General features: G+C 41.0%; 1 protein-coding gene across 3 annotated transcripts in view; it reads right to left on the minus strand.

The window, feature by feature from the left end:
* The window catches only part of mid2 (midline 2), a 117,610-nt gene that overhangs the window by 20,688 nt on the left and 83,677 nt on the right, over window positions 1-13,245 (minus strand). For 2 of the 3 annotated variants that reach the window (XM_061725447.1, XM_061725445.1), the window contains 4 exons: window positions 12,325-12,473; window positions 9,922-10,049; window positions 9,387-9,530; window positions 3,304-3,465 (listed from right to left, as the gene is read on the minus strand). In XM_061725447.1, the coding sequence (XP_061581431.1) occupies window positions 3,304-3,465; window positions 9,387-9,530; window positions 9,922-10,049; window positions 12,325-12,473 (583 nt within the window). Of the gene's footprint in view, window positions 1-3,303; window positions 3,466-9,386; window positions 9,531-9,921; window positions 10,050-12,324; window positions 12,498-13,245 lie in introns of all 3 variants that reach the window. The other variant, XM_061725446.1, reaches the window with a different exon arrangement.

Here is a 13,245-nt window from a genome sequence, read left to right on the forward strand (position 1 = left end):
TATTTGGAGGTACATGGACCATTGTATGGATCATCAGATGATAGGGGGAGAAAGTGAAGAAGAAGAAGAAGAAACAAAGTTCTGGTGAAGAAATCTGTTTTTAGCTTTTAACCTTTGGTTACCTCACTGCTTTTTTGAAAACGTACATATATTTACTTAGTAATTTAAGTAATTAGTAATTAAAGCTGCAAAAACTGAGAAATACCTAATTTAAACACAACTCTACTTAAATGCAGTACTAAGCTGAGCGGAAAAAGCGTTAGCAAAATGGAGCGTAAAAGAGAAGAAGATGACAGGGAAAGGAGCAGAGCACACACCAGAAGAGAAGCAAAGTGCAAGATAGGTGCAGCAGTCATCTATTTAAAAGGGGCTTATTGATGCCCAAGTGCCATATTAACTTAGAACACCAAGTTCCTGCTGCACATTATTGAGGGATAGATCATTCACCTCAGCAACTCCCCTTGTCTGACAAACTCTCTTAAAGGCGAATGTCTGAGTCAGACTGGGACAAAAGTCGTGTACTTGATCGCGTTCACTAAAGTAGGAAAGTTGAGTTCTCCAGCAGACTTTCCCACGCTACCCAGCCATGCAGCTTTGCTTACACGATGAGATGTGCAGGCCTGTTCTTAAACACCTGCAAAAAGTGTCTTCGTACTTAAGGAGAGCTGGAGAAGCCGCAGGTTTTAAACACAAAATTACAGCAGCATTTAAGCTGAAATGGCTGTCTTTTAACTCAATAATTATCCACACAACCATCAGTGAAAGGCAGGTTTATCATTAGTCAGGAGCGTTGTACTCCTGAGGGATGTACTCCACAATCTAGCCTGTGACCGACATTGGAAAGATGGCAGAGATTTGTTTCTGGTTTTATCACAGCAAACAACTGTTATTGCAGACGGATTTGTGTTATGGCTTCAGTATGTTGACTGCAGCTTCAGTTACCAACACGCAGGTCTCTTCTGCAAATATCTGAGCCATCACTAGAGTCTGGAGTCGGCGTGGCGATACTTTCTCTCCTGCTGCATCTGTTGGATCAATTGTTATGTAAGTTTACAGCAGCTGGTGCATAGTTGTAGTTTTTCTGCTTGTTCTGCCTTTACGCTTCAGGTCAGAGCTGTGCAGTAGCTGACGCAACACGAGCAGCAACACACAAGACTTTTTAAAGTGGATAACACAATAACAGATTCAGATTTGGAATGGGTTAAAGGTGAGGGTGTGTTTGAGTGGGAAGAAAGGAAATCCCCATAGCTTTGTCTGATCAAAGTGTTTCCAGCTCCTTAAACTCTAAACTTAAACCCTTAAACTGAACTCTCAGTGAGGAGGATCAAGTGACATTTGTGCTTATCTTGTGCCATAGCTGAGCTTTGGTAATAATTCCACAAAATACACTGTGAGGGATCTTGTGGACATATTTTAAAAAGGTACATTGCAATGTCTTATCCTTGATGTGAACCAGGTTATATGTCTATGATGGATTTATGGTGGATTTTCCTGCAGACTCTAACCTAACTGGTTCCACCGACAGCATGTTTATGTATCGTCTCAGTTTCTTAATCTTTGCTTCTTTTATTTTGTTTTTCTATATTTCTGAAGGGAAGCCCTATCAAAAGATACAACATTCAACACTGGGACGTAGTTCTGCAGCTGAGAATCCAGCTTCAGTGGGATGATGAGAAAAAAGAAAATAACATATTCACCTTGGTAAGAAAACAACTCTCCTACTGCGTATGTGCCAAAAAACAGTTTCCCTTCCTTAGAGATTTACTACAAAGGTTAAGAAAGCGTCAGTGACAAAAAAAAGAAGGTGGCAAACATCCAGCAGTTCTGTAAAAAAGAAGAGCGATGGGGGTGCTGGTGTTGGTGCTACTGCAGGTCTGAGCCTTGCAACACGTAGTGCAGCAATGACTCTAAAAGTGAAGCTACTGCACAAGTCACAGTAAGCTGACAGGTGAGTAGGAGTGGAAAAATAAGAAAAGCACTCTTGTGCAATGTTTACCGGATCCTTCTACTAACACCTCTTAAATTAACCACGGAAGCAAACCCCAGATAAGTTGAGAAAACTCCTGTAAACTGCTATCTTTCTCCCTCTTCCAGCTGCAGCTTTCCTGCTGCCGCTCTGACAAGACATAGCTGAAAATCCAGGTGCCCCTGAGAGCTGCTCCTGGCTTCTGGATAAGGATGTACATGTAGAGGAATGTGGACTTATTTTTGCTATCATAGCTGACAGTGAGGAGGGTCTATAAATATCAAAAAGAGGTTTAAAAGCTGTACAGACTGAGAGGGTGAACTTACAAAAGCAGACATGATAAATCCATACAAAGAATTTGGCAAATAGCAACAGGTGAGCTGGAGTGATTACCTCATACTCCGTTTAAAAACACATTTCATGCGAATGTGATTTATTTTTCTTTAGTGAGCATTTATGATAATCTGAGTTAAAATAAGAAGAAATCTGTTCTTTGGCTATGTTTGGGTTTGTCCCCCATCACTCCCAACATACAAAGATAGTTAACATGTTCAGATGGAACTATAAAAGTGTGACATGTAAGAATGAACATAGCTCAATCTACTTCTATAAAATCTGCACCTACAGGGGGGGCTGGGGAAAAATTAGGATTTTAAGTTGAGAGACTTCACAGGTCATGTGAACATCCTGCTCCTTAAGAAAAAGGACAGGGAGAAACTGGAATAAATCAATGAAAAAGTTTGACTGCGAGCAGAATGTGTAACTCGCATTGTCTGTCTGATCTAGCTACTAGGAGTCACTTCATAAATGTTAGAAATATGTCCAATTGGTGGTGAACTGGATGACTTTTACTCCTGGAAACATCTACAGTTGGTGAAAAAGGGCAAACGCGAGGGAAGTTCACACCCACAGGGCACAAGACCGACATATTGCCAGCAATGCAACCAAACTCCCACTCCACTTGTACGGTCTCCGAATGACCCGTGACAAAAGCAGCTCAGCAAAAGCAAAACAAAAGCAGAGAAAATACGGCTCTCGTAGAACACGATGGGCCATTCCTGAGCTGCAGGACTTTCCTTCTTTTATGTGCACCATCGCCACGTCTGTAACAATCACATAACACTCCTAAAGTAGTAAAGCATTAAAGAGCAGCGAATCTGAACTAAATCATATCTGCCACCCTTTTATGAATCCGTCAACTCTCTTTGAAATGTCTCTGAGCATCAATAAAGATCGTGCACTAATGACTGACACAGAAGAAAAGTTTTACTTGTGTTTTAAGGCTTTTAAATATTCATGGAAAATCCGTCAGAAGTGTCACATATGCTTTCACTTACTGTTGGTTTTAAGGCGGGCGGGCTCGCTGTTGCGGCTTCCTGCCTGGTTGATAGCCTTGACGAAAAAGATGTAGCGGGTACCACTCTGCAAGCCGTGCACTGTGTAGTGGTTCTGCTTAATGTTCGGTACGATCATCCAGCTGTCTGCAGAGTTGTACAAGCCTGGAAGACACACACAGCATTAGCATCAAGGTTCTGTTGACGCTTTGAGGTTGTACAGAGGCACCAAGTCCTGCTGAGAATCCTTTTTTCATTGATATTAAAGGAACAAAGACTTTCAAAGGGTGTTACTTTTCCCTCAAACCTCAAGCGGGTCGTCTCACAGTAAGAGACCAGACGGCTCTCGATGATATGCAACATTTATGTGGACGTACAGATTCTATTAACCCTCCACCAGCTTTATCATGATCAAGCACCGTGGGGCAATTCTGCAATATCAATAAAATGAAACTGTAAGTCACTATGAACAAAGTGATGACAAGTAAGCACTTTAAGACAAAAGGGTACGCTGGCCTTTAATATTAAAATGTCTTGAAATGTGAGCGATACCAGCATCACCAGAGCTGCTGGGGAACCTGATTCAAAGGAGAAGCTGGGCTAGTCTGCAGTAAACTGTCTCCAATGTGAAACGCTGAGGTCAGTGAAGGAGGATAAAGTAAACCCAGCTCAGGGTAGAGGAAGGACCGACTCCAAAGGGATGTGAAGGCTTATTTTCTTGTGAGGAATAATTGAAATGAACTTAAACATTAACATCCTTGCTATTTTGGGATTACTGGAGCTCTGCTGTTTCATAATGTCCATTTTAAAGAAGTACCTTTTTCAGATCTTCAAGTGAGTGGTGTTCATTACAAACTGGAGACATCTAGCTGAAAGTTGTAGAAATTACTGTAATTTACCTGAAACACTTGTTATAAAACTTCCTGATTGTGCCATAAATGCATTTTTTGTTAAATGCATAAAAAGTGCAAGCATATCACATGGAAGTGCATCAGTGTACAACAGGTGAAAAATGCAGAAAACTGTTGAATAACAATGCAGTTATCATAAAAATGATAGCTAAACCTAAAACTTGATGAAAATAATGAATAAAACACTGCCAGGAACTAGAAACCTTTCATAAGTAGCCAGGGATGGCTGCAAAAGAAGCCATTTTTATGTGTGAGTTGCATGGCAGCTATGCACGTAGCCTACATGGGGGCCTGTGTCATAGTTTTATACTTTGTGCTGCTCTGTAATTACAGCACCAAGTGCAAGGCGGTGGTGCTGGATTTCTTCTGGAACAGTGTAACTTGCAGTAATGAGCTTCCTTTTGTCTATATTTTTTATCTCGGACATAGCAAATGAGCAAATAAAGCATATCTTATGTTGCTATGATAATGTGTCCGTCTATCCTTTTATCCAGCTTGAAAACAGTGAAGAAGAAGTATCAGAAAAGAAATACAATTGTTACCAAGAGACCAATTACCTAGCTCAGCGTCAACCTGACATGTAGTTGCATTTCTGTGCTTTGTAGTTGTATTTTTGTCCCTGGGAATAGGCTATATGTTTTGATGCATGAAATAATTACCAACTCAAAAAAAACCCCAAAACAATCTAGATGGCTTTTCTCATCATTATCTCACGCAGGTCCACCCACTTTCCCATAATGTGTAATAGCTGTGAAGTGTGTTGTGCAGGGCAGTAACAGCAATTTGAAAAAGCCCCCCTCTGCAGAAGAAGGGAGTAGAGTTGGGAGCAGCGTCCTACTCCACCCCCTAAATAAAGCTGCTATGAACCGAGCTGCAAAGATGTGGTTTTAAAAGGGAGCTTTGGTCTTTATTCCTTTGGTGTTTTGGCAAAAGGTTTTATTGATGTCCGTGACATGTCAGGAAATTGTGTCAATTTAAAAATAAATAAATAAATGAACTAATGAATTAAAAAAATGGAAAGTCAGATGTGTCAATCAATACTTTCAATTTAAAAAATGGACAAAACAACCAAAGCATGTGTTTTAGCAGCTCTACAGCGAGAACTGAAATTAGAGCAAGCATCTTTCTGATTGTCTCTTCTTTTCTTACCCCCAGCAATTCGAGGGAATTGAAACCCAGAGAAACAGAGCGCTCTCATGGCTTACCTTGTCCCTTTTGTTGAGGCTGCACGGTGAATTATTGAGCAAGATGGAAACTGCATGCATAAGTAATAGCAAAGAGTGTGCTTGTAAATATAAATACTTCACAGGACGTAAACAAGGCCTTTAAAAGAGAGGTGGCTTTAAGAATGAATGAGAGGAGGGGACTTTTAAAGATGGAGTGAAAGCTACATTTTGACCTGAGCTTTTCTCTAAAAACTCTCATCTTTGTAAAAAAAAAAGGACATGAGGACTTCATTTCAGCCTGGTCATATACATGCCCTCTCAACAATGAAGTCCCCCCCCCACACGGAGTACGACTGTTGTTCTACAGTGACGGCTGTCTTTTCTTCTTCAAATTGATGCCACCCTCTTGTCATTTTATCAGCTTCTTGTAGAATTTAAGGAGGCTACAATGCTACGTGGGCTTTCAGGAGATACAGGGACTTCATGCTGCTTTCTGCTGTTCAAGCTTTTGATCTCAATAGCGCCTCTCAGTTTTTGTTAAATTAGGTCAGAACACAGCAATATGCTATTGCTATATTTTGCAGCTGAGAAAAGTGTTTTTCTGACAAAAGATGTGCCTTTTTTTTGAGAAAACTGACTTCAAAGTAACATGAGGAAGTAATTTAACACGTAAATGGAAGTGAAAAGAAAGCATAAGAAGAGCAAATTGTATCCATGTATCGAGTGTATGCATATGAACGGTATATTTGTGTATCCGTTGGAAAGGAGCTGCAGCAACAAAGTATCCCGGGAATGGAAGTGGGCTTGCTTTGATGATGCAACACAGAGCTAACAGTGACGGTGTGTTTGCTTGTGTGCCTGCATAGGTGTGCTTCAGTGTCACTCCTCTCAAACAGAGTGCAGAAGTGTGTGTTTGCCAGGGTTTGTAAGCAGTTGTGCAAAAGCATCTATTTTCTAAATTTGACTACATATCGCCGGAGCTGCATCCACCTCAAAGACTGTTCGCCCTAAAGCTGTAACAGAATCCCTGTTGACAAGTGCATTAAAAGCATTTTTACCAACCTCTGAGCTACCACAGCCTCACTGATTTCTTTCCTGTGATAATCACGTTAATACTTCAACACATCCAGGGTCCGACTGAACACATGCAAGACGGATGGCAGGGGGAGACAGCGGGCTGATATTGGTAACGCGGTGAACATAACGACAGCCCGGGGAAAAAGAAAAACCCACACACATTCTGATTCATGATTGGAGGTAGAGGTTGATTTCATCATGTTTTTACCAAATTTCATGTTTATTTCACATATGTTCAACCTTCAAAGTGTTCAACCTGTTGTGTTGGTTAAATAATACCACAACTACTCTGAATAATCTATTTGGGAAATCTACATGGGAAATTGAACTGAAAAGAAGAAAAGAAGAACAGAAAAACCGACATGTGTGAAACTAGTGATATTATTTCCCAACTAAACTAAACTTGCTAAGTCAAGTATCCTACTTCCTAACGAGGCTCTGACTGAAAAGAAACATGAAAAACAACTGATTCTGAAGAGGCAAGTGTATAATTTGATAATCCAGGATGTCGACTGGCAGATAAATAGACGAGTCAGCCAGACACGAGTCTTTTTTCACACAGCTGTTACGCTATCATACACTTCATGCTCGCCGTGCTTTCACACAGCAAGTGTGTTCAAGTGTCAGTGTGTGGAGTGGGGCTCTTCCACAGTCCCTCACACACACATCTCTGTGACTATTTCCAGGCCAATTTCTGGATCCATGGCTCACAAAAAGAGCCAATGATGCTTGAACTTTTCACGAGCCACAGCTGGAAGTTACAGAGCTGGTACGAGAAACTTGAAGTCATGTTTGGTATTAGACCGCTGCTTACATTTGTGTGCGGTATTTGGTCTCACTTGCTGACTTTATTTTCCACTGCCATGCTTGGATGATCGTGGAAAAAAGCATGGTTCAAAAGACCCCATGACCCCACTTCTACTCCCTATGTGAAGGCTGAGGCCGAGGATGAATCCAAGAGTAAAAGAGAGAGACAGGATAGCTCTCAACTGGGAGCATTTAGCCACTTGGAAAGTTTGATACTGTGGTAGAAACTCAAGTGGCATGGCGGGCTAAATGGGTTTCTCTCTTTCTCAGTTTCTCCTATGAATCTCTGAGGACTCTGTGGCAGCACGCAGCAGAATATCTGAGTTACTCAGACGATCACACAGATGAAATGTATCCTGATGTTTCAAATGACTGGGGCACTTGAGTTGCATAGATAGATGGAGAAATGTCAGGCTGCACAGCAGAGAAGAGGAGATGATGAAAGGATCAAAGAGCAAAGAGGCACAGGTGTATATGTGTGTGTGTGTGTGTGTGTGTGTGTGTGTGTGTGTGTGTGTGTGTGTGTGTGTGTGTGTGTGTGTGTGTGGGAGGAGGCCCAAGCTTGAATGTGCTCAATTATGTACATTAATCACACCCTCCTCAAATCAGTAAGTGGTGATTTCCCCCCTCCCATACACCATTATCTTGTCTATTTGTCACTCATTCAAATGCATATATAGATATATATTTATCCTTTCCAAATTTCTACCGCAGCAAAAATCTATTCAATCATGGAGGTGGGCTTGGCTGAAGTCTTGTTATGATTTCATCCTTGTGTATGAATGCTTGCATAGACATCTGCATGAAACCGATGTCACATCTGAAAAGCGTTTGTAGGACTGACCTATTTATTTCTACAGACTGGAACGTGATTGCATCTCTTTGCGGTTTACCTCAAATTAAAGCAAAAAAAAGCACTGAATTAGACACTTTCATCATGGCAGCATTTTGCCAGATTACAACTGACAGATGCTGACAGGCTTTGTTGTTCCAAAAGATAAAAAAGAAAAAGAAGGCTTGCAAAATATTTCAAATATAAATCATTTCATTTCTAAACCCCTGATAATTCAGACAAAGTCTCTGAATAAGTGCAGGCCTTAAAGAACAGAAGCTGTGATAATTCTCATTTACAGAGTTTTTGCACATCTACTATCTACTATATAAGAGTTCTCCTGATAAAGGTCTATGTCATAAAGTCAAACATTATGGACAACAAATACTAAAAATGGACGGAAATCTAGGTTGTACAAGAAGGTATACATTTAAAAAAAAAAATCACATTATTTTGTAGTGCATACGTATGACTGTGTGGAGGCACATATACATCTGTCTTGATGGTAAAAGCTGGGGAAATTTACAACAACATGAGTCAAAAGAACCCAATTTAAAATGACTTAAAGGAGTCATTCATTGCTAATGTTTGTTAAACAGAGTGTTAATACCCGAGAGAAAAGGTAATATGTTATTTTATTGATGTAGCAATTCAATTTAGTTGGATTTAGTATAATCCCTGTTGTCTCTGAGAATTTTCCAGATGATAGAGAATGCATGACTTCTTACACTTGTTTATTTTGACATAAATATCTAAGTACTGATCCAGTTCTATGGAGGCAGGGACCATGAACCCTGGTCCTTTTGCATCTATTGAACATTTGGGGGACATGGGTAGACGTTTTGAGTGTATCAAAGATGTCAGTGACTGGAAGGAGATGTCAGGTTTGACGTAGCGTGATTGCCCCAGGTGCTAACATTAATTTTTCTGCAACATATTTTCCGTTCTTACTAACAAAAGAAAACATAAAAGGTTGTTTTTGGTTGTTTGTGATTGTGGGATTGCGAAACTCTTTACTTCATCGTAATGTGAAATTCAGGACCTTGTCCAGAGAAAATCTGAAATGTAAACTGAGGAAATCAGGATCGAACGAGCTTCCATCAGAAAGTTAAATGCTTTACCGCCCGCGCTAGACCTGCACCGGCTCAAATTGCATAAAAAGAAAAAACATCAAAAATAACAGCTTACTTAACCAATTCTGCCTGGCTCTCTATTCTTACATCAAATTAAACTAGAATATGAAAACATGGGTCACTCAGTGTTTGTATATGTGTTTGTGTATATTTGACTCACTGATGAAGTTGGTCTGGCCCGTGTAGATGGTGTACTGCAGCTCATAGGAGGTGACGCTGAACTCGTCCTCTGACGTCCAGTGAACAGTGATGGTGTCATGGGAGGCGGTGCACAGCTCATCTCTGATGGATGGTGGGTTAGGGGCTACACAGGAAAAAAAAAACAAAAAAACAAACAAACACAGCATGATTGTATGAAATAAAAGTATAAAAGGTCCTAAAGGACAAAATTTAGATGCATGAAGCATTTCTTCAAACACAGGGGCAGGAAATGCCTCTGCCTCTGAAGAGTACATGTTTACTTTTCAAGGTCTGATAATGTTCTGTGTGATCATCTCACTCGGCTTTCTAATATCAATGTATTGGAAACATTGTGACCAGCAAGAGAAATCTATCTTTAAAAAGCATACGGTTATTTGAAGGGTTTGCTACCCAACAATGGCCTTTAACTTGATCAAACTTAAAAAGAAAGAAAGAAAGAAAGACATTAAAGACAGTCTACTTCATGGTGGAAAGATGAGATCAGCTTGAGTTACCTGTTAGGTAATCCAGTCCCTCAAGAATCTTCTTTTCTCGGGAGAAGTCGAGAGCAAAGTTGTCAAACGCCTCGTTCAAGTTGACATCAGGGATGAGTACTTGGGAGGAAGCTGTTGCCATGGCAACCCTGGAGGGCGAACAGGATATGGGATTGCGAACGCGAGAAGTCAGCAGAAGTGTGGCGACGGAGGAGATAGCCGACGTCAGGTGATGAATGGAGAAGAGGGGAGGAGGAAAAGACAGAAAGGGGGGGTGGGAAGAGAGATAAAATAAACAATGTTAGGGTTTGACAACTGTAGGTGTAAATAGGGAATCTGCACCCAACCCCATACTGAATACCACCAACTCTGTGTTGTCAGAGACACCAAGTGCACACTGAAAACACTTACTCTGCTGTCTCTATAGCTTCATGGAAAGTTGGGTGGACTCCTGCTGGTGGCAGGAGCCAGTCTGAACCACAGCTTTGGCAGCGTTTCACGGAAGAGGAAAGAGTGAAGCACACAGCAGTACCGACACTTTAGACCCTGGCTCCTCAACCAAGTAAAACGAGTTGGTCAACAGAGCCAGGTGCTCAGAGGGAAAATGTGGAGCCAAATAAAAGATGCTTTAATTTCTCATTTACATCTTTGTCTGTAAAAAAAAACAGTGCAAAAGAAGTTTTGCCTCAAAGCAGGGGGTGGGATGAAGAAAACAAAGACGGTAAGAAGGAAAACTGGAACTGCAGGGCTGGCCCTTCGGTGATAGATGATTTTTAACAGAGGCCTGACATTGATCGCAGGAGCTGGATATGCCTGATGCAAAGCTGATTTCACCGGCGGCCTTTCAACTGGATTACAGAGGTAAAAATCTAATAGACCAAAACCCATTCTAGGGAGAAGATCTGATTTAAAACTTCAAACAAAGTCATGTTGTCAGATAGATTAAATGTAAGTCTATTTGTGTATCGTGAAACAAGGCGAGACGACTAGATACACTGCAGAGAATAAATCAAATTAAACCAAACCACTCTGTTGTTGGTGCAGGCGAGTACAAGTTATACTGTTATTAATACAAAAACTGCTATAGGATGGGGGTTGAAAACACAAGAACTCAGCATTACAAGTGAAGCAACTCAATAGTATAAAAGCTTCTTCTTTATTATTAAACGAGTAAAGAAGTGATACAGAAATGATATTTTTGTCTTTGTACAAACCGAATCCTTTTCAACCCATATTGAATTGAATACACTACAAAGACAACATATTTAATTCTCAAACTCATAAACTTTATTTTATTTTTCAAATAATAATTGACTTGCTGTTGTAACACGTGCAGAATGTGGATTGGCATTGTCTTGCTGAAATAAGCAGCGGCGTCCATGAAAAAGACGTCGCTTGGATGGCAGCATATGTTGCTCCAAAATCTGTATGTACTTTTCAGCATTTATGTTCCTTCACAGAAATGTAAGTCACCCATGCCATGGGAACTAATGCACCCCCATACCATCACAGATGCTGACTTTTGAACTTTGCGTTGATAACAGTCCGGATGGTTCCGCTTCCTCTTTGGACCGGAGGACACGACGTCCAGTTTCCAAAAACAATTTGAAAAGTGGACTCATCAGACCACAAAACACTTTTCCATTGTGCATCAGTCCATTTTACATGAGCTCGGGCCCAGATAACCCGGCAGCGTTTCTGGATGTTGTTCATACATGGGTTTTGCTTTGCATGGTAGAGTTTTAACCCGCACTTACTGATGTAGTGACGAACTGTACTTACTGACAGTGGTTTTCTGAAGTTTTCCTGAGCCCATTTGGGGATATCCTTTACACACTCATGTCGGTTTTTAAGGCAGTGCCGTCTGATGGATCGAAGGTCACGGCCATTCAGTCTTGGTTTCACCAGATTCTCTGAACCTTTTGATGATATTATGGACCGTAGATGTTGAAATCCCTAAATTCTTTGCAATTTTGCTTTGAGAAATGTTGTTCTTAAACTGTTCAACTATTTTCTCACGCAGTTGTGGACAAAGTGGTGACCCTCGCCCCATCCTTGCTTGTGAATGACTGAGCGTGTTTGGGGAGGCTCCTTTTATACCCAATCATGGTACCCACCTGTTCCCAATTAGCCTGATCACATGTGGGATGTTCCAAATAGGTGTTTGATGAGCTTTTCTCAGCTTTCTCAGTATTTTTTGCCACCTTTCCCAACTTCTACTGGACGTGTTGCAGCCAATTCTAAGTGAATTATTATTTGGCAAAAAACAATTAAGTTTATCAGTTTGAACATTAAATATGTTGTCTTTGTAGTGTGTTCAATTGAATATAGGTTGAGAAGGATTTTCAAATCGTTGTATTTTGTTTTTATTACATTTTACGCAATTTCCCAACTCCAACCGAATCCGGTCTGTACATCACCCACCTTTCTGCCACGTTCCTGGCAGACTGCAGGAAGCGAGCGTGGTCATTCTCCTTCAGGCTCTGTTCAGCCTGCGTGATGAGGGCACTGGAGCGCTCCAGACACTGGCGACAGTTGGCGATCTGCTGAGCCAACTTACGCAGTTTCATCACCTGGAACAAACACAGCACACAATACTGTGTTGCGACGGAGATATCATTGATATTCATTCGCCTGAAACTAGCCTTGACAGAATACATTACTGTCATGACAGCAAGTCTGAAGAGAAGAAAACAAAAAACACTCCATATTACTATATTAGGGGCTGAAGTTTTAAAAGATCAACAGAGCATTAATGTGGCAGCAATATGAAACACAAAACAGATGGTTCTGGACAAAACATTCAACTTCATCAAAAATGATTATTCTGTACTCAACCTCTCAAGGTTCACACACACACACACACACACACACACACACACACACACACACACACACACACACACACACACACACACACACACACACACACACACACACACACACACACACACACACACACACACACACACACACCGTTTCACATTCGGCCCCGTTTAACTGTAATTTATCAGTGGGCGTGCAGTAATGTCATTTCCGACAGAGCATAAGGAAGCCACTCTTTGCTGATTTAAAATTAAAGTAATCTGTTTATCTTCAGTGGTCTTCATATCCTGATTGTGGTATGAAATAAACAAGTTTCAAAAAAACTCAATCAATGACAGCGGCTGTTTGTAAGCGCTGAGAGTGCCAACAAAAGGTAAGCGACAGAGCAACCACAGTCCCAACGTTCTGGCCTGTTCCCTTCGCATACATCTTTGATTAGACTTAATCAAGGGGAAATTAAAAGCTCATGCAGCCAATGAGACCGTTTCCTGCACACACTGGACTTGTAACAGGGAAGCG

Source organism: Cololabis saira, chromosome 7 (assembly GCF_033807715.1).
Source record: "Cololabis saira isolate AMF1-May2022 chromosome 7, fColSai1.1, whole genome shotgun sequence".
Lineage (NCBI taxonomy): Eukaryota > Metazoa > Chordata > Actinopteri > Beloniformes > Belonidae > Cololabis > Cololabis saira.